Raw genomic sequence first — 21928 nt, 5'->3', positions numbered from 1 at the left:
GATAGTGCATTTAAGTTAAGTAAAAGAGAAATTATTTGGAACGCCATCACTGTTGTCACCCTTTTTAAAGTTTGTGCTCAGTATAATGTATGTCATTGATATAATATGTGGTTTATTGACCAGAGAAGTTTTTTCCCATATTGAGTTTTTCTTCTTTCCTGGTCTGTTTTCGCATGGGCCTGTGAGAATAACAACAACTTATTACGAGAGACTGTTTTTCTCACTTTGCCTTTGGAGGATCTCAGGCCCATTTCTTCAAACCTGATGACTTTGCCTACACACACTATTTCTAGTGTAGATGTATGATCTTAAGGTGGCCAAGCAGGTTGAAAAGGTGATGGCGAAAGCTAGAAGGATGCTAGGATGCATAGGGAGATGCATGTCCAGTAGGAAAAAGGAGGTACTGATGCCTCTGGTGAAACCTCATTTAGAATATCGTGTACCAAGCTTTCACATATTGGTTAGAACTTTAAATATTTTTACTTAAGTTTTTTAAAATAAATATCTAATTCAAGTGATGTGTCAAAATTTGTAATGATGTAATATTGTGTACGTGTTGTAAGATGATAAAATGAATAAAGAATTGAAAAAAAATAAATAAATATCTAACTTATCTTTAAAGTGCTTGTGTACTGCCCGGGGAGATTTAATTCAACATGTTTCACAGGATTGCTTTTTCAAGGATTCTTCCAGAGCCATCATAAGCCATCTAAGCTCTCATTCAGTTTAACAACTGTTTTCTTCAGTCTGTCACATCAGTTAAAATCTTAGGTGCTGTGTTTGAATATCGTGTACCAAGCTTTCACATATTGGTTAGAACTTTAAATATTTTTACTTAAGTTTTTTAAAATAAATATCTAATTCAAGTGATGTGTCAAAATTTGTAATGATGTAATATTGTGTACGTGTTGTAAGATGATAAAATGAATAAAGAATTGAAAAAAAATAAATAAATATCTAACTTATCTTTAAAGTGCTTGTGTACTGCCCGGGGAGATTTAATCCAACATGTTTCACAGGATTGCTTTTTCAAGGATTCTTCCAGAGCCATCATAAGCCATCTAAGCTCTCATTCAGTTTAACAACTGTTTTCTTCAGTCTGTCACATCAGTTAAAATCTTAGGTGCTGTGTTTGAACAGAAACCTACTTTCAGGCTAATGCAATTCTTGGTCTGTTTCTCACAGGGCTCTCTTCTTTATGAGGCTAATTCGAGAGAAGTATAAGAAATATTACATTATTTGAAAGAGAATGACACAATGACTGTTACCACCCGCCGAAACAAGGAGGAAAAAAAAACTGGTTGCAGCAGGGACAAGGCCATTCACTGCTCTGTGGAGCAGTGAATTGCCTTGTCCCCGCAGTTAAGTACTGTATTTTTTGGTCCATAAGACACACTTTTTCCCCAAAAAAAGTGGGTGGAAATGAAGGTGGATAAATTCCTGAACGATAGGGGGATTGAGGGGTACAGATAAAAGTAGAGATAGGTTAGGAAGAGTATAGATAGAAGAAAAAGGGGGATCATAGGGCTAAGTCAAGGAACACCTGACAGGTCATAGACCTGCTGGGCCGCCGCAGGTGCGGGCTGCTGGGTGTGATGGACCTCTGGTCTGACCCAGCGGAGGCAACTTCTTATGTCTTATGTTCTTATGAGGCACAGAAGGATATGGGTGACTAAAAATTACGCCAGGCGTACACCTGGCAGGGCCTCCGCGTATGCAGATCGCCAGACTAGATGGACCGAAGGTCTGATCCTGAGATGGCGCTTCTTATGTTCGCCGGACTAGATGGACCGAAGGTCTGATCCGGAGATGGCGCTTCTTATGTTCTTATGTTAATATAACAACCCCCCCCCCTAAGCGTCTCACGCTTGCTATTCTCAGGCTTTGTTGAGATAGTAACGGCAGCACGCGCCCCTCAGCTTTTACACTAGCAGGTTCTGGGGCTGACTCAAACCACTGAATGTGAAACGCAGCTGGCGTCTGCGCTGTAGTGGGAGAATCGTCTTGGAAGGTACACAAGACCTGCCGATCGGGGGAGGGAGAGTTAGAGAAGAACCTAGGGGCTGACGAGAGTCATTTTAAAGGAAGTAGCTAGCCTGACACTCTTCCCCTGACAGCTGCATGACTGCAATAAAGAGTTGCTTTCAAACTGCCTTCCCCTCCTGATGCGTCCAAACACTTTCTCGCCCCTACGCGTGTTATGTGCACACTACACCAGTGGTAAGCAGCAAAGAGGCATTTGTGTCTCTCCACACTCCTAAGCACCAATAAGCAGGAAGGAAGTGTTTGTCTCTCTGTTCCTGCAGCCTATGGGGGAAGGAGGCGGCGGCTTAGGACGCAAGCACTCCCAAACCTGCCACCACTGCTCGCTTTCTAGTTACAATGAGCGAGTGTGCATGCTCTCTCAGTTGCCTTCCTCCCATGCGAATGCTGCAACTCCCGCACAGCTCAACCAATGAGAGGATGTGTGCGTGAGGGAGCACCTGTGCTACTTTAGTGTCACCTGTCAGTATACCCGACCTCGGGGGTTGAACTTGTTCCTGTTGTTATCCCAGCAATGACGACAACAAACTACAGTATTGAGTCAAACTAGTGTTCAGAATAGGAAGCTGATGATGGTCTTTAGGGATGGGGACAGGTTTTCAACCCAGTCAACATTTGTCTTGGATCTTTTTTTTTCCCCCTCCTTTTTCTTTTTTTTTAAATTTTTATTTATAAATTTTCCATTCTTACAATATTTAATTCATACAATATATATTAATTATTACATATCTGAAATATTATCATTATTAATTCATAGTATTTAAAATATAATATGATAAAGATTATTCAATAACATATACAATATAATTCCCTCTCCCTTTTTATATAAATACTTCCATTAATTATTCAAATCCCACCCCATTCATATACTCTTTTTATCATTGTGCTAAGAAACTAATCATTAGAATAATTTGTCAATGGTTTCCATATTTTCATGAAATTAAGAAGATTTCCCTGTTGTATCGCTATTATTTTTTCCATTTTATAAATATGACAAACAGAGTTCCACCAGAATGTATAATTCAATTTGGTATAGTCTTTCCAGTTTTGAGTAATTTGTTGCATGGCGACTCCTGTTAGTATTAATAATAGCTTATTATTGTTTGCTGATATCGGACTCTTAGTTCTCATTGCAGTTCCAAATAATATGGTGTCATATGAGAGTCCTACGTGATTTTCTAGTAATTTATTAATTTGGGGCCAAATTGAATTCCAAAATGCGTTTACACAGGGACAGAAAAAGATTAAATGATCTAACGTCCCTATTTCCAATTTACAATGCCAGCATCTATTAGATCTAGTACTATCTATTTTTTCGTTGCAGCTATGGCAACCAATTTGGAATTTGTGGGGTGGGGGTGGGGACTGCTATCTACCACTTAGACCTGTCCTGGCCTACCACTCGACCACCAGAGGGGGTACAGGGTATAGGGCAGGATGCAGAGCCTGGCAGGGAGAGGGGCTGGCTGTATAGCCTGGTAGGGCAGGGAGCTCGGTGCAGAGCCTGGTATAAAGTATACAATTTGATTCAGAATGGTTTTTTCCTGGTTTTCCTACTCTAAATCTAGGGTACGTCTTATGGTCAGTTGCGTCTCATGGAGCGAAAAATACAGTATTTTGCGCACGTTGCCTCACTTATCACCCCTCACGATCCAGCAGCCCCCTCCCTCCTTCCCGATTGCCACGATCCAGGCTTCTCCCTCCCTTCACCTTTGCTGGCGATTTTCATTTTTCTGTCTCCGAGCAATATAAGCCTTTTCACAAGTCGCTCATGGCTGCCTGAAACTTCTCCTCTGATGCAACCGGAAACAGGAAGTTGTGTCAAAAGAGAAGTTTCAGAGCAGCCGAACGTGACTTGAGAAAAGGTTCGGGCCGCTCAGAGACAGAAAAATGAAAGTCGCCAGCGAAGGTAAAGGGAAGGGGGGAGGGAGATGTCCAGACTGCGGCGATCGGGAAGGAGGGAGCTGCTGGACCGTGTGAAGGGCACTGAAGGGAAGTAGAGAAAGATGGGGAGGGGAGGGAAGAGCAGACGCTGCATGTTAGTGGATAGAAGAGAGAGGGAAGAAGACGCTGAAGGAAAGTGGGAAGGGGAGAGAGTGGAACAGACACTGAAAGGAAGTGGGGAGGAGAGAGAGGGGATCACATAATGGATGGAAGGAGGGGATAAAGAAAAAAGAGTACATGCTGGATTGGGAAGACAGATACCGGATCTGGGGGGAGGAGAAGGGAGGAAAGGAGGAAAAAGATGCTATAAACCACATGGGGGAGGGAAGAAAAAAATGGAAGGGAAGACAGATACCAGACTAAGGGGGGAGTGGAGGGAAGACAATGGGTGCCAGACCAATTGAGGGAAGGGAGGGTGAAGGGGAGAGGCAGACAGTTTCTGGTGAAGGCATAGAAATAGAGCAGATGCCATATGGAAGAGGTAGAGAAAAGGCAGACAGTGGATGGAAGGAATAGAATGACAAGACGAGGAAAGCAGAAACCAGACAAAGGTAGAAAAATTTTTTATATTTCTTTTCTTTTTGCTTTAGGATAAAGTAGTATTGTAGTTGTGTTGATAAACTAGGGCTGTGGAGTCAGTAGATAAATCCTTCGACTCCTCTCAGTTTCTGGTAGCCATGACTCCGACTCCAGTATCCAAAATTGTCTCCAACTCCACAGCCCTGTGATAAACATTTATAAACAAAGCCCTGCCCGCTGAAGATTTCTTCCTCTAGTTCGGCAGCCAGAACTTTGATCTATAAAATGACAATTGTACAGAACATTGTTTATTTTAAAATTTACTAAAATAAGTTCAGTATAAAACTATTCAAGGCTTGTGCGGATGGGATCGGATGGCTTGCAGAGACAGGGACAGGAACAAATTTTTTCTCCGTGTCATTCTCTAGTTTGAAATGTAGTGTGCATGTTAAACTGCTCTAAGTGCTAGTAATTTACTTTGTTAATCCTTAGTTTTTTCTTAGATAGAAATGGGACAATTTATCGTAAGTCTTTTCATCACAGCCATGATGAATCAACCTCTCCAAGACGAATCATACCTCTTGAAAAGTTCACTGGCATGAGCAGCATCTTTCACCCCTTCTCAGTCAGCTTTGGCTCCCTTCTGTCACTTCCTAGTCGCGGGACCAGGACATGACATCAGAGGAAGCTGAGGCTGGCATGAGCAGGAGGTGGAAGATGCTGCTTGCATCAGTGAACTTTTCAAGAGCTATGTGGGGTAGGGGGGGGGCACTGCTACCTTGGAGGGGGGAAGAGGCAGGTGCTGTCGTGGCTGATTCAGCGATGAAATGGCTATGCTGAACTGGCTGCGACCCTCCAGAGGACCCTAATAATGTAAAATAGCTCTATTAGCTATAAATCTATAGTATAAGATATTGTAACGAAACCTTAAGCCAAAAGTATTGATAAAGTACTCAATAGCGTAGTGAGGATGATAGATGCCCCTCCCATCCTCTTATTTGTTTGCTCTCTTCCCCTCCCCCCAGTCACACGTGCACACTGTTTCCCTTCCCCCGTAACGTTCCTGGCGCAACCAGCAACCCCAACCTGCTGTTGCACCTGTGTAGACAAACCCTTTCGACGTTACTTCTTAGGTGCAGGTTCAGAAAGTGATGTCAGAAGAGCCGACACAGGTATGGTAGCAGGTTAGAAGTTGATGCTCGCCGCCAGGAACATTACAGAGATATGGGAAGGGAAGCAGCGTGGATGGCTCAACTGGTAGAGCTGCTGCGCTGCCTCTGCACCTGCAGAGGTTGCGAGATCAAATCCCGGTGCAGCTATTTGTGTCCCTGGGCAAGTCACTTAATCCTCCAGGCCCACTGCTTTGAATGCCAAAGTCAACAAAAAAGACAGTATACAAGTCCATTCCCTTATTATGCCACTGAAAGTACTATTTCTCCATGAAACTTCAGGGACATTGGGAAAGAACGATGGAAATTGTAATGCTAGTGTGATTATCTTTACTTGTTTTGTTAGTTTCCGTACCCTTTTGCCATGACATTCAATAGTATCATTCTAATCTAGACCATAAACCTAGATCTGACTAAAGAAAAGATGACAGAGTCAATGTGTTAAAAACGTGGGTCCTAGCAACCAGCATAACCTGGTGTTAAAGCTAAGGTTTTAATATACTTCCCCAAAAAACAAACTTCGCAGGATGAAAACTCCCACGACCAGTATTTGCCGACACTTCATCTTTCTTACCTTGTACACTTTCCCAAAAGCTCCATCTCCCAATTCTCCTACAATTTCCCAAAAGTCTTCAGGATTCAAATCCCTCTGGACGTGTTCGTATTGTTTCTTTTTCTTTTCTCCTCCCAACTTAAAGATCCTTTTAAAATTAAAGAAAGCCATCGCCCTTGTTTTAATAACGGCAAAAATAAATGCGCTCTTATCGGATAAACTCCTAAAGAAAAAGACGTGGTAACAAATATAAATGGTAGGTAAATATTTCACAACGTATCTCTCTACATGTTCCAAAGTATTATTTCAGCGTATTCGGGGGGTGGGGGGAACCCACATATGGAGAACTCGAGGAAATCATCTTCTTGAGGAAACCCGGCAAGGACGCCAAACTCTATAACGCTGCATTTAGCAACAAGTCTCGACAGCTGTTATCACGGAAATGATCGCGGTGCTTCCACCAGCAGCAAACCGGTTCTCAGGCGCGGCACAAGGCGTTTCCCGCACCGTGAAAGTCCAAATCCGCCACCGATTCAGCAGCAAACGAAGTACGAACAGTCTGTCAGAAAGGGTGCCGAAGGGTAGGTCTGGTCGTAGGCCGCTCCACGCTCTTTCTTCTCTCTTCCTCCCTTCCAGCTTCTGGGCTGAGTTTCCGTTCGGGGGGGGGGAGGGGCGGTGTTGTATTCCGGAACTCCGAGCCGACCCAAGAAAGTACCAAATGCCGCCACTGGGACCGGAGAGCTCCGCCTGAGGAAAAGTGCCACGAAAAGAGAGAGAGAGAGATTAAAAAAGGATGGGGGATTACTAAAGGCAGACCTCAGCAAAGACACCGGGAAAGGGAACCCCCGGCAATAACGCCCCTCCCGGTTCACTCTTCGACAGCTTCGCGCCTATAACCCCTCCCTTGACATCCGTCTCCCCGTTATCGCCTCGCGCTCGCCCCAGGTCAGCCGAAGACCCCTCCCCTTCAACGGTAACCCTCGAGTTCTGCGCTCGCGGAGCCGGGAGAAGGGTTGGAGACGCAGCGCGCGCAGACGCCACAGCTGTCAGCTCGTGACGTTGGAATAACGTCCTAGCTACTGGCTACCCTTTAGAGGCGCGGTTTGGTAGGCCTGCTATGGAGGGACCGGGAAAAGTTGGACCACTCCCGACGATAATGCTTGCCTGGAGCCGGGAGCGGGACTAGGTGCGACATACGCTTGTTGTTCAAGGGGTTTACATATCGTGCAACAAAAACTTTTTTTTTTTCTGGCGCATGGAATCCTGATACTAGGACCGACCTGATACAAGGACCGACCTGATACAAGAAAGTAATAACTGACAAGGCAAGTAGCCAATAGAAAGGATGATGGTCTGATTTCTTGGATTTACATGTGAAATGGTGTGGTGGCCGTGTTAGTCCACTTTTCAAGGTAATATATTACATACTGATTTCTATTCCGCCTCAACCTTGCAGTTCTGGGCGGATTACAAAAGAGAGAACTGGACATTTCCAGGATAATTACAGAGAGAATTCTGGTCATTTCCAGGAGAAGTTACAAGAATAATGGAGCTGTATATTTCAAGAGCTACAAGATGCTGTACAAATAGGAAATAGTGCAGATCCAGTATATATACCGTTAGGGAAGCAGTTGACATGCTTGAGGCTAGAGAGAAGGGAACTGGTGAAGGGGGGAGGAGAGGGGAGTTGCACTGAGGGGGGTCCGGATGGGGTTAGGTCATCTGTATAAATTTTTTGACTAGGTGGGTTTTGATTTCTTTGCAAAAATAGTTGTAGTCGTTTGTTGTTAACAGCAGGTTGGAGATAGTGTGGTCCAGTTTCGCTGCTGTATTGTATTTTGGTTTTGTATGTTTTTATTGGAAACCGCCTCGGAAGTAGGTGGGATATCAACTTTAAATAAAACATAAAGAAACTAAGGTGAGACCTTTTTTATTGGAAGAACTAAATGCATTTTATGATTAACTTTCGAAGGTAACCCTTTCTTCTTCAGACTAGATATAAACAAATGTTGACAGGGAAACATATACTGCTATTTGTCAACATTTGCTTATTTTTGGTCTGAAGAAGGGGTTACCTTCAAAAGCTAATCATAAAATGCATTGATAACTCCAATAAAAAGGTATTACCTTATTCCTTTATGATTTGATTTTATTTCTATATATTACCTGGGGGGAGGTTTACATGCAAGGTCAGAATTGTTTGTTTCTCACCTGCCCTTATCCAGGGTGAGTTACATGTTAACATACAAAATAAAAGATTTACATTTATCATACAAAACACTTCAGAGACACACTATAACAAATTACATACTTACATATCAAATCAAATTACATATAACATGCACGTCGCATCAACGATGGATATCTTTTAAAGCCCAAACTGGCCAAACTAAACTAAACCTTAAGTTTGTATACCACATCATCTCCATAAAGATAGAGCTCGGCACGGTTTACAGGTAAATTCAATAAATGAGGGAAGGACATAATAAGATATTAGAGGTTATGAAGAGGATAGCTAGCTTTACATTTTAAATAGATAGCTTTACGTTTTGGAGAAAAGCCAGGTTTTCAGATGCTTTCAGAATAATTGGAATGAGCCTAGGTTCCGCAGTGGGGCAGGGAGGTTGTTCCAAAGCTCAGGTGAATTTGAAGAAAAGGGATTTCTCTAATTTACCAGCATACATGACACCTTTTAACGAGGGGAAAGATAGTTTGAGTTTGTGGGCGGATCTGGTAGTGTCAGGTCTCAAAGAATTCCAGGATAGTGGAATTAGGGGAGGAAAAATGCCAGGTAGGATCTTGAATATTAGGCAGGTACATTTAAAGTGAATCCTAGAAATCACCGGAAGCCAGTGAAGTTTTGATAGAAGCGAGGAAACATGGTCAAATTTGCTTTTTGCAAAGATCAACCTAGTCACAGTGTTCTGGATCCGCTGAAATCTTTGAAGATTTTTATAGGTTAGACTTAGATAGATGGAATTACAATAGTCCAGTCTGGAAAGAATGATTGATTGTACAAGGACAGCAAAATGTTGGTGGAAGCAGGATCTCACTTTCCTCAACATGTGAAGACTAAAAAAACTTTTTTTTACCAGAGAGTTGAGATGATCATTAAAGGAAAGTGTAGAGTCAATAATGATGCCCAAAACTTTGCTTGAGAATTCGATCTGCAGTGTGGGACCAGAAGGTTATAATAATAATAATAACAGTTTATATACCGCAGTACCGTGAAGTTCTATGCGGTTTACAAAAGAATAAAAGAAGGTACAAATTGAATGAACTTTAAAAGATGTGAAAGCGAGTGGTTGATAGGGCAGGAGAACCGATATTGAGGGGAAAGAGATGTACGTGTCAGGTGTCTAGATACTTCAGGAACAGATGTGTTTTTAGGCGCTTCCTGAATTCCTCATAAGTAGGTAGTGGAATGAGCGTGAGTAACTGATCTAATTTTGGGCCAAGCCAGAGTAGCTTTGATTTGGACTCATTCAGCTTCATTCAAACCCACACATACATCAAAATATAAAACTCCATAAGTCATGCAAGATGCCTCAATAACAGACATCAATAAAACAAAACAAACCATCCAACATCTCCGTGACTAGCACTCAAGTCATCCCTCCTTCTCCCTCAGCCAAACTCAGACCCTATATTTCATTTTACAGAACAGATGTTTTTCAGCAGTTTCCTAAAGTTCTGAACATTTTGCTGCTGGCGAATGTTTTCAGAGAGTATGAATCAAAGTACTACTCAGTTATTCATGAAAGGAAGATACCAGAGCTATTCTTGCTGATAACAAACTTTCGCATGAAGTGAGGTACCTAATGGTTAAATGCAACACAATACAGGCATTTGTCTACAACTTGCCAAAATAGTTTAGTACACGTTATAAAAAAACTTAGGAGTCTAGACTAGTGCTGCCTGATTCAGGGAAAAAATTTTGTCTATTGAATTGATTTTTTGATTTGATTCATTTTTCCTACCCAATAGGGTATTTTTTTTCTCAAACGTCGTGGCGGGTTTATTTTGTAGTCTCTTCACCCATTCCAGCCTCCTTTGCCCTCTCTAGCCCTAGGCTGGCGCTCTAGTGTAAATAAAATAAATAAAAAAGACTTTTCTCTCTCTGTTAGGTCCTAGTTCACTATCTAGCACCAGCTCTAGCAGGATACACACTTCAAATCTGACATATTGTAATCACAAAATAGAAAATATTTTTCTACTATCTTTTGTTGTCTGGTCACTTTATTATTCAAATCATGTTGGTCCCAGGCTCTGGTTTCTGTTTGTCTTCTGTTAACTTGCTCACCAGGGTCTCCTGCCCATTTGATGTCTTCTTCTTTCTCTGTGCTTGCTATTCTTCTTCCATCTCTGTAACTTCCCTTCCACTGCCACAACCAATATTTCTGTTTCTCCCTCTTCCTCCCTTGTGTCTCAGGTCAAACATCTCTCCCTTCCTCCCCTCCATTATCAAGTTGATGTCTCATTTCTTTCTCCCCATGCACCATCTCTCCCTGCCCTCTACCCTATGTCCAACATTTCTCCCTCTCTCTTCTCCATACATGTCTCTTTCCCATCCACCATATGTAGGATATCTCCCTCTCACCCCTTTCTACCTCTGTTACATCTTTCCCTTCCTCTCCTCCATCCCATCTCCACCAATTCTTCTTCTTTTCTCCCCTCTCTCCCCCTCACATGCAGCAGCGTTCCATCCCTCCTGTCCCCCTGTGCATTAGCTTTTCATCCCTCCCTCCCTCTCATCCCGCTGTGCAGCAGCTTCCCATCCCTCCTCATCCTTCCTATTCCCCTGTCCAGCACAGTCTCTTAACTGACCCCCCACCCCCTTCGGGTCTCCTAAAGTAGCAGCAGTGGTGATTGGCTTGGCAGAGATAGAGCAGTGAGCAGGCTTCTTGTGACCTGCCTTCCGGGGCTTCCTTCTGCCATGCCGTCAGCGACATTTGCCAAGCCAGCCAGCGCTACTGCTACTTTAGGTGTTTATCTTTTCCTGTATGCAGTGTTATTCGCTGTCTTCCCTGCAGTAAATGTTTCTAATTGTCTTTAAAAACAAAAAAAGAATATGATTTGTGTTTACTAATATATGAAAAGTAGTTCTCAGCAATACACTTCTCCCTCCGGATTCGCAGGGGATAGGGGCAGAGCCGGACCGCAAATGGTGAAATACCGCAAATATCTTCTGGTCCGGCTCTGACCCATCCCCGCCTCCCTCCTGCCTTCCCCCCGGCATCCCGGCCTTACCTGGTGATCTAGCGGGCTTTCAGGGCAGAAGCGATCTTCCTACGCTCCTGCCCCGTGCAGATCGCCAATAGGTAATAGCTGCCGTGAGTTCCCGTAGTCTCTCGAGACTACGACGGGAACTCCCCATAGCCATTTCCTATTGGCGATCTACACGGGGCAGGAGTGAAGGAAGATCGCTCCTGTCCCGAAAGCCCGCTAGACCACCAGGTAAGGCCGGGACGCCGGGGGGAAGGCTAAACTGTGGGGTGTTTTTCTCTTTTTCCCCCTCCCCAAAAAATCATGAATATGTGAAATTGCGATTGCCGAAACCGCGAATGGGGAGGGGGAAGTGTACTACTACTACTTATCATTTCTATAGCACTGCTAGACATATTCAGCACTGTACATTAAAACAGTAGAGATTGCAATCTAATCAATGGACAAACTTTAAGTGATAAATGAGAATGCTAAGCACTCTTTCAGATTATTATGTAAGAGCAAAGCTCCTCCTGTAACCTGAAAGAACCCGTAGACTATGACTGCAGATAAATGGAATGCTCTGTTATAGAATCCAAAAAAAGTAGCAGTGTGTGCCTGGTCTTCAAATGAACCACACTTTAATGGCAACCAATATCGCAGAACATAGAAATCAGGAGATATCATCTTACTTGACACAGGTCTTGTTTCAGCTAAACAGCTTGCCTCAGGAGTCCTAAAAAATTGTCATAACAAAAAAATTAAAATCAAAAAAACGTGGAGGGGCATAATAAAAAAAACAAACATCTAAGTCCCCTTTTGGCATAGGCCCTAAACACTGAAAGTAGAAGCAGGGAAAATGTCCATTCTCAAAAAAAACGTCCAAAATGAGGTGTGTTGTTGTTTTATTTTTGAGAATGGCCTACCTCTACATTTAGCTGTTTAAACGCCCAAGCCACCACTATGTCTACACTTACAACACATTACCAACCAAAAAACAGCGTAAGTCCCAAGCGCCCAAAACCAGACCTTTTAGGCGAAGGAGGGGCCAGTCCTTCACTTAAAAGCTGGATTCTGTAACCGGTGTCTATCAAAAAGAACACCAGTTACAGAATCCCCCCAGCACATCTCCCCTGCCGCGATTGCCCCCCCCTGAATTGCCGCGATCGCTCCCCCCCCCCCCCGAACTGCCATGACAGGAGAGATGCCCAATCTCTTCTGCTACAGTTCGTGGCAGTTCGGGGTGATCGCCATCACTGCAGGAGAGATACCCAATCTCTTCTGCCGTGGTCCACCCCCCCCCCCCCCGAACCGATCCGGGCAGGAGGGAGCCCAACCCCTCCTGCCCTGATGACCCCCCCCCCCCCCCGATCGGATATGGGGAGGAGGGAGTCCAACTATGAGGGCAGAAAGTCAAATTTTGCTAAAAAATAACAAACTTTTGTTTATAATGACAGGGGTTGCCATGCAGCTCATCTTAAAGTATTGGAAAAATTGGGACAGATTAAATTATTCATTCTGGTGGGAATCCCTATGTTATGTCTTTAAAATGGAAAAGTTTGTGGTCATTCAGAAGGGATATTATAAAAAATTTATGGAAGATTGGGAACCATTAACTAAATATTGTAAGAATTGATTTATTTATGTAAATGAGGAAAACATACACATCCGGGGGGTTCATAGTCAGTGGCGCGCAAGACGCCAGCGCGCAGACAATTCAGCGTAAGACAGAAGCGTGTGGGGGAAAAGTAATTTTTAAAGAGCTCCGACGGAGGGGGGTTGTGATGGCAACCCCCCCACTTTATTGGTTAGTGTTCGCGCTGCTGTTGGAAGGGGGTTCGGGGGGTTGGAAACCTCCATTATAGAGAAAACAGAACTTTTTCTGATTTTTTTCGGGAAAAGTTTTGTTTTCTCTATAATGTGGGAGTTTCACCCCCCCACACATACCCCCTCCGCAACGGCAGTGCGAACACTAACCAATAAAGTGGGGGGGTTGCCACCCCAAACCCCCAGTTGGAGCTCTTTAAAAATTATTTTTTCCCCCGTGCGCTTCTGTCATGCGCCATATTTTCGGCACTGGATTGTCGGCACACAAGCGTCTGGCGCGCGATTATCCCATCACCCATCCGGGGAGGGGGATATGTTTTGGCACTGATTAAGAGGTATGGATAGGTTGTTTACAGGTATTTTTATGAGTAGTTGTTCAATTGGGAAAAGGGGTGGGGGAAAATAAGTCTTGTCATTATTTCTATTAAGTTTATTGTGCTGGAATGTTAATATTTTATATAAATGCATCATCTCTTGTGCACAATTGTAGTTTTGAAAATGAATAAAGAATTAAAAAAAAAAAAAATTATAGTTTTCCAAAGTTGGTCTGAAAGGATATTTTCTCCATTCTTGCTTACTTTTATGAAGTGATCTTTTTGACATTTTTAATTCATCATTGTACCAAGGAACTGTGTATGAGCTCTTTCTTTTGGGTGTATTTCTTTCAATGACTAACAATGCACTACACTGTTCCATAGATTCACAGATCATCAATACTCAACTCCTCAATTCTAATACATTTAGGCTTTAGCACCAGTTCTAGAATGATGGGTGTCTTTCAAAAGAGAAATTATAATTTTCTTAAGTGTAGGCTGTGAAGACTTCGAATTAAACATGACTACATGTTTATCTAAGAGACGGCTTTAACATCTTCAACATGAGATTATAATTTTTCTTATTCTCTATCAACAAAAACATGAGTTGGATGATCAACAATTTGCTTCCAACCAAGAGAATATATTGATTACAGTAGACTCTCAGTTAACTGGCACTCATGGGGATTGATAGGTGCCAGATAAATGTAATTTCCAGTGCAATAGGTGAGACATTCTAGACAGATGGTTTATGTCCCCATAGCTGCATGCTGCAGCATAAGGAATCCACTCTGGATTTTTCACTCTGCCTCTATTGCAGTGTTTCTCAACACGCAATACACGGGCCGTTTGTTGGGGTTATGCGCGCAGAGAATATGCCTTGTCTGTCAAAGCTGCGCTGCCGCTGGCGGGGATCCCTCCTTGCTGCCTGCCCTACCCGCTGCCGGGGATTCCTGCCCACCCCCCTCTCATCTCTCCCTCCCAGAGCCAACCCACAGGGCTTCCCTCTGATGTCAGAACTGATGTCAGAGGAAAGCCTTCTGGGGGAGTGGAGGGTGGTTCCCAGTTACCTACTTGACACACTTGCTCCTTCAGTCTTCAGCAGCTTGTTGGGGGGACGCGCAGTTCATATGCTGCATGTAGCTGATCCTGACCTTCTCTCTGCTGAAAGAGCTGACGTCAGAGGGAAGGCTTGTGGGTCAGCCACGTGCAGTGTGTGAATCGCTGTCTGCACATCTCCTTAACAAGCCACTGAAGACAGATGGAGTGAGTTCGGCTTGAACAAGTAAGGGGGCATGATCTTTCTGGGACAAAGGGAGAAAGGAGGGGGGAAGGAGCGCAGTGGGACATTGGAGGAGCATGATTCTGGGTCAACGGCTGGAAGGCGGGGAGAGGGCACAAACTTGACTCGGAAGGAAGGGAGGTGGCATGAACATGGGAACATAGGAGGGAGGGAATAGAAAGGGAGAATTGTTGAGCATGAGTGAGGGCCTGTCGGGAAAGATTTTCATGAAGTTGAATTGAGTCCCTGCACTGGGAGACTGTATACTATTGAGCAGCCGAGATCTGTTCCATATCTGAGGATAATTCTGAGATAAGTGCGGATTCCTTTCTTTTGATTACAGACTTTTTTGATTATAAGAATTTGCTAAAATATTTATATATGTACTGCACTTTAACAGAGTTTTTCTATGACCAAGGAGGTGCTCCCTATGACAATTCAGTAGTTGTCACAGTAGTTTCCTGAGTTCATTCTCAGGGAACACTGAGGTCTTTTCTCCGTATTTCGGAATCTGCCCTAAGTAATCTCAGATAATTGGATTGATATAGTGAATACTTTTTGGTGGTACATTGCATTTGCCTGGTATTCTGCTTGTGTTATTTTTGTTTTTTGTCATTATTAATATTTTAAAGTCATCTGCCTTGACTTCTTTGAAAAAAAAAAAACCCCAAATGTAAATGATAACATTTTCTATGCATAAGGTGTACTTTTTATTTTGTGGTTATGTTTCCTTAGCAACTTAGATAAATCCAGAGTGGGATAGCACACATCTACCAGCAGGTGGAGATAGAGAAAATGATTAACAGGTGGCCCTATTGGCTGGCACGCCTCCTTTATCTTCAGTATGCTCTTTATCCAGTAGGCGGACGGTCGCTATTCAACTAGCTCCTGAATTCTGACTGTGACTGGGCAATTATATTTCTCCTGTTGAGGTTTCTCTTCAGTGGGACAGGGGTGTACGGCTGAATGGTGTCAGCTTTAGGGGTTACACTTGGGTCCCCCCCCAGGTCCCTACCTCACCCTCCTTCCAGTGATAGAGGGTCTGCCTTGGTCTCCATTTTTCTTCTTTCCCTTAATATAAAAAAAAGAGAGAGAGAACAAAGTGCTGCCCTGCTAATACTGAGCAACCGGCATCTTCCGGCACTTACCGGCATCTCCCTGCACTAACAAGAAGGTTGTGAGGTTCAGTACTTATGTTTGAAATCTGGGATCTGTTTACTATATTTCCCCACATATAGGCGCCCCTCTGCATAGGCTGCACCCATGTATAGGCCACAGAAAAGGGCAGCCTATGTTTAAAAACCGGTATTAGCCATGGCTTATCTTCTGGTACCTCCCCTGCCTTTTACATTCATCCCTCCCACCCCGGGTATCCTTTTTAGGAAGCCCCCTCACTGGTGCGCAGTTCGGATCTCCAGCGGTGAGGGCAATCGCGATCTCGTTGGCATCCGGCCTGCCTCCGCACCGCCCGCTGAATGGCTGACATCAGCTCTTGCAGGACTTGCGAGAACTGACCTCAGCCACTCAGCAAGCGGTGCAGGGGCAGGCTGGATGCCAACGAGATCGTGGCTGCCCTGCACCGCTGGAGACCCGAGCTGCGTGCCAGCAAGGGGGCTTCCTAAAAAGATGCTGGGGGTGGGGGGGGGATGATTTTAAAAGTTTTATAAAGACTGCCCCATGTAACTAGGCCGCGCCCCATACACGGGTTTGTAAAACCCATGTATAGGCTGCGGCCTATATATGGAGAAATACGGTACTTGTTAGAGGTGTACATTTGCTTCCCACTCAGATTGAGGATTGCTTTGCTACATCCCAATAGTCTCTGGATTCATCTGCTGCTGTTGCTAAGGAAGGAAAAATGATGTTCTTGCCTGTTAATATTCTTTTCTTTAGACGCAGCAGGTGAATACAGAGCCCCACCCTTTCTGGATAGTGACTGCCGGTTTATCTTTAACAAGTTTCAGAAGTTTTGTTATATTTGATAGTTGTATTCTATATTGAAATTTATTATGGGAAAGAAGTTTTTTACATGCTAAGCATATTTCTGGTTCCAGATGTTTGGGCAAGGAGCAATACTGAAGATACAGGAGGCATGCCAGCCAATAGGACCACCTGTCAATCAGTTTCTCTATCTCCATCTGCTGCTAGATGTGTGCTATCCCACTAGTCTCTGGATTCATCTGTTGCGTCTAAAGCAAAGAAAATTAACAGGTAAAAACATAATTTTTCCATTAACATTATATTGTGTGTATATGAAAAAATGGATGGAAGAAATTGCATTACAATTAGTATTATTAATGGGGGTGGGGTCTGGGGTGGAGTCTGGATGGGGGTGCTCGGTTGATATTTGTTGGACTTGGGGGGTACTTGGCTTGAAGAAATTGAGAAACATTGGCCTACTATACAGATTCCTATGTGTATTAACAGAAGATTATTCATTAGTTAGAAGTGCTTGATAAAACATTTCGATCCTTGTGCCAAATGCATAAGCTGGCTTCACTCAAAGCCAGTACAGCCCCAAAGAGTGATCATTTCCCTAGAGCAGGGGTGTCAAAGTCCCTCCTCGAGAGCCGCAATCCAGTTGGGTTTTCAGGATTTCCCTAATGAATATGCATGAGTTCTATTTGCATGCACTGCTTTCATTGTATGCTAATAGATCTCATGCATATTCATTGGGGAAATCCTGAAAACCCGACTGGATTGCGACCCTCGAGGAGGGACTTTGACGCCCCTGCCCTAGAGGCACAACACACCTGTGGGGAAAAAGCCATTTAGTGGACCCAGACTGTGAGTGAAATGCTGGCTCCTTTCTCCCAGACTCTCTTGGGCAGGATTATTGTGCATGGATTCTGTAACTCTTTCGTAATCATTGCAAGAGTCGCAAACCTGGTTTTACTAGTCCAGTGAGTATACTTTTACGCATGGTGTGATTATATGCGCACACCAGGGGCAAATAGTGCTAGCAGGATTTTCTACATTAAAATTAATGAATTCTTTATAGGCCAGCAATATTGCAGTTTGGAAGTGCGTTGTCAGCACTACAGTAGTAAAGTGAAATGATTAGGGCAATTTGCGAAAGCTGAATCTATGTTTGTGCATATTCTTAATCTGCACAGGTAATACTTTCTGGTTGTTTGTAATAAATGGTGTTCCTTGTTGCATTTCCTCTCTTCCTTGTACATTTTATCATGCCAATACTGAAAGGTGAAAGAAAGTTGCTTTTCTTTATTTACCTAAAAAAATGTTGGGATTAGCACAGTTTTAATAATAATAAAACATCTCCCAATAATGGATACCTAGCTATTCTGATATTTTACAGAACTTGAATTTCTTCATTATAGAACAGCTTTTAGAAATCCTCAACAGGCAAGCAATTTATTGGAAAAAAAAATCAGTATCTGTGAATTATTAATATTCAATATCTAGGTTTTTAAAGACAAGTTCTTTGGGATTGTAGTCTCAATTGTCTAAGATTTCTACAGAAATATGCTGATTAGCAAAAAGAATTCACCTTTCAGAAAGAATTTACTGTAATGTCATGTATTTCATATATCTTCACCACCAAACCTAATTAGGTAAAGAAAAATTACATCAGATCTCCCTAGGAGGCCATTTTCAATTTCTCCAAGTCTGTCTGAATCGCCCTAGGGATGGTCTGATTCATCAGCCTTTCTTTAGGAATGGATTAGCCTCTTCTAATGTTCCACTGTGCATCTGAAGATATCCACTTTATGCTTTTTGAGAACTGATGCAATTTATAATATGATAGTACCACCTCCTGAAAGGCTAGATGTGTTCAAGTCTGGTGTATTTATTGCATTTAATATTGTTACTTCAGGGGGTGTCTCAGTTGTCACTGTTTTATCCACAGAGGAGTACCGTAATTATCAGTTAGTCTTAGGCTAGTACAAGATTGCAACTGTAAAAGGTAAATCGTGAATGAGGTTGTTCATTATACTGTCCCTTTGCTCTGGAATAAATTATTGACAAATCTGAGAAAATTACTTTTAAAGAGAGTTTGCAGTCATTTTTGTTAAATAGTAGAACATGAAACATTCAATATAATTTTATTGTGGTTGTGTGTGTTGTCTAAGATTTCTACAGAAATATGCTGATTAGCAAAAAGAATTCACCTTTCAGAAAGAATTTACTGTAATGTCATGTATCACATGGAGGTAAAATAGCTTTCTTAGCAAGTGTGTGCATGTTTGTTGACGGAGAATGTTTCTCTGTTAAACTATAGATATCTTTGTGTCATTTATACAGTATGATCTACTCATGTAATTGTTTTATGCAAAACTTTCAATAAAAAGATTTAGAAATGAAATGACACTAAACTATTCAAAGTTAAAATATATGTGGACTGTGAAAAATTTCAGGAAGACCTTAGGAAATTGGAAGACTGGCGTCCAAATGGCAGATTTAATGTGAGCAAATGCAAAGTGATGCACATTGGGAAGAATAATCCAAATCATAGTTATCGGATGCTAGGGATCACTCAGGAAAAAGATCTGGATGTTTTCTTAGACAATATGCTTAAGCCTTCTGCTCAATGTATGGTGGTGGCCAAGAAGGCAAACAGGATGCTAAGAATTATTAGAAAAGGGATGGTCAATAAGACTAAGAATGTTATAATGCCTCTATCGCTCAATGGTGCAATCTCACCTTGAGTGTTGTGTTCAGTTCTGGTATCTATCTCAAAAAAGATATAGCGGCTCTAGAAGAAGTTCAAAGAAGAACGACCAAGATTATAAAGGGGATGGAACTCCTTTCGTACCAGGAAAGACCAGAGAGGTTAGGGCTTTTCTGCTTGGAAAAGAGACGGCTGAGGGGGGAGATATGATTGAAGTCTACAAAATCATGAGTAGTGTAGTACAGGTACAAGTGGATCGATTTTTATTTTTTACTGCATGAAGATTTTCAAAGATTAGGGGACACTCAAAGTTAGAGTAATACTTTTAAAACCAATAGGAAGAAATATTTTTACACTCGGAGAACTGTTAATCTCTGGAATGCATTGCCAGAGGATGTTGTAAGAGCAGTTAATGTAGGTAGTTAAAAAAAAAAAGGTTTAGACAAGTTCCTGGATGAAAAGTTCATAATCAAATGGCAGACATTGGACAGTAGCATGGAATGCTTGCTACTATTTGGGATTTTGCTGTGAATATGAGATACTGGGCTAGATGGACCATTGGTCTGACCCAGTAAGGGTATTCGTATATTCTTAAGGTAGGAAAAACGATGGGGGCGGATGGTGTAAGGGCAGATGTGATCCCTTTCTACAAAAGTGGAAGTAAGTAGGAAGTAGGGAATTACAGGCTGTTAAGTTTGACTTCTGTGGTAAGCAAATTAATGGAAACGCTTTTAATGGTGAAGTTTCTTGAGTCCAGTAGATTATAAGACTGGAGGCAACATGGATTCATTAGAGGTAGATCTTGTCAGATAAATCTGATCAATTTCTTTGACTGGGTGACCAGACAATTGGATTGAGGGAATGTGCTAGATGTGGTGTATTTAGATTTTTGCAAAGCCTTTGACAGTATTCTAAATAGGCATCTAATATATAAACTGATTACCCTCGGGATAGGCCCCAAAGTGACGGGCTGGGTCAGGAACTAGTAGAGTGGAAGGTGACGGAAGGTAGTGGTCAATAGAGATCATTTTGAGGAAAGGGATGTTACCAATGGTATGCATCAAGGTTCTGTACTTGGGCCTGTTTTTTTTAACAATTTTTATATGCGATATTGCTGAAGAGCTGTCAGGTAAGATTTGCCCCTTTAAGGATGATACCACAATCTGCAATAGAATAGACACCCCAGATGGTGTGAATAACATGAAAAAAGACCTAGAGAAACTTGAAGAATGGTCTGAAATTTGGCAGCTAGAATGTAATGATTAGAAATGCAAGGTCATGCATTTGGGCTACAAAAACTCAAGGGTACAGTACAGTTTAGGGCAGTGTCTCGCAAACTATTTCCAGCTGTGGCACACAATAGGTGGCCATGGCTCAAGGGCACCTGGAAATGCGCAGGCAACAATGTGATGTCACGCACATGCATGACATCATTACACCAACACATGCACAACGACCCTGCAGACAGGGCCTTAAGCCGTCAGTAGGTAAGGGAAGAGTCAACAGGAGAGGCGCGGAGAGCAGTTGAGGTGCTTGGGGAGGAGGAGAGACACCGGCTGGCTACAGAACATGCCTCTTTCTGCGAGAGGCACGTCCTGTAAGCAATCAGCTGGCACTGGCGCATCTCCTCCTTCCCTGTTTGTCGCGGCATACCTAAAATCTCAGGAGCACACTAATGTGCCGTGGCACACAGTTTGCAATACACTGGTTTAGGGGGTGAACAACTTACGTGTATGACAGAAGAGTGGAACTTGGATATGATTGTATGCGACGATCTTAAAGTGGCTAAACAGGCTGTAAAATGACAGAGAATGCTAGAAGGATGCTAGGGTATATAAAGAGGTATGGCCAGTAGGTAAAAGGAGGTATTAAGTGTGGGATAGGTACGTAGGATCTCTTAGAGAGAGGAATAGTTAATGTTTACTGCAGAAGGGGAGACTGGATGGGCCATTTGGCCTTTATCTGCCATCATGTTTCTATGGAAAAGAGGAGGCTCAGGGGGGATATGATAGAGACCTTCAAAATACTTAGGGGTATAGAGAGGGTGGACAGGGACAGGTTCTTCAGACTAAAAGGGACGACAGGTACGAGGGGGCACTCAGAGAAACTGAAGGGAGATAGGTTCAAATCAAATGCAAGGAAGTTTTTCTTCACCCAAAGGGTCGTGGACAAATGGAATGCGCTCCCGGAGGAAGTGATCCAGCAGAGTACAGTACAGGGATTCAAACAGGGATTGGACAGATTCCTGAGGGAAAAGGGGATCGTGGGGTACTGAAGGAGGTGCTGGGGTGTTGCATAAGTATAGACAGCTCACCAGGTCGTGCAGGTGCAAGGCCGGAGGGTTAGGACATTGATGGGAAGATAGGACTTCGATGAGAAACCTAGGGGGCAAGGGGGCCCCTTCTGGTGATTAAGGCAGGTCATGACCTGTTGGGCCAC

General features: G+C 43.0%; 2 protein-coding genes across 5 annotated transcripts in view; one reads left to right on the top strand and one right to left on the bottom strand.

Moving 5' to 3' along the window:
• The window catches only part of SLK (STE20 like kinase), a 277359-nt gene extending 270851 nt beyond the window's left edge, over positions 1-6508 (bottom strand). For both annotated transcript variants that reach the window (XM_033941264.1, XM_033941265.1), the window contains exon 1: positions 6250-6508. In XM_033941264.1, coding sequence (XP_033797155.1) covers positions 6250-6399 — 150 coding nt within the window. In that variant the 5' untranslated portion in view covers positions 6400-6508. The remainder of the gene's footprint in view (positions 1-6249) is intronic.
• Positions 6509-7425: 917 nt separating this feature from the next.
• STN1 (STN1 subunit of CST complex) overlaps positions 7426-21928 on the top strand; it is a 109091-nt gene continuing 94588 nt past the window's right edge. Inside the window, exon 1 of one of the 3 annotated variants that reach the window (XM_033941268.1) lies at positions 7426-7553. The gene's annotated coding sequence lies outside the window, so the exon portion shown is untranslated. Of the gene's footprint in view, positions 7641-17003; positions 17068-21928 lie in introns of those variants that run through there. The other 2 variants (XM_033941266.1, XM_033941269.1) reach the window with 2 other exon arrangements.

The sequence above is a fragment of the Geotrypetes seraphini genome, chromosome 4, assembly GCF_902459505.1.
Source record: "Geotrypetes seraphini chromosome 4, aGeoSer1.1, whole genome shotgun sequence".
Lineage (NCBI taxonomy): Eukaryota > Metazoa > Chordata > Amphibia > Gymnophiona > Dermophiidae > Geotrypetes > Geotrypetes seraphini.
Note: the sequence above shows the minus strand (reverse complement) of the source record. Positions and strands in the feature narration are given on the sequence as shown.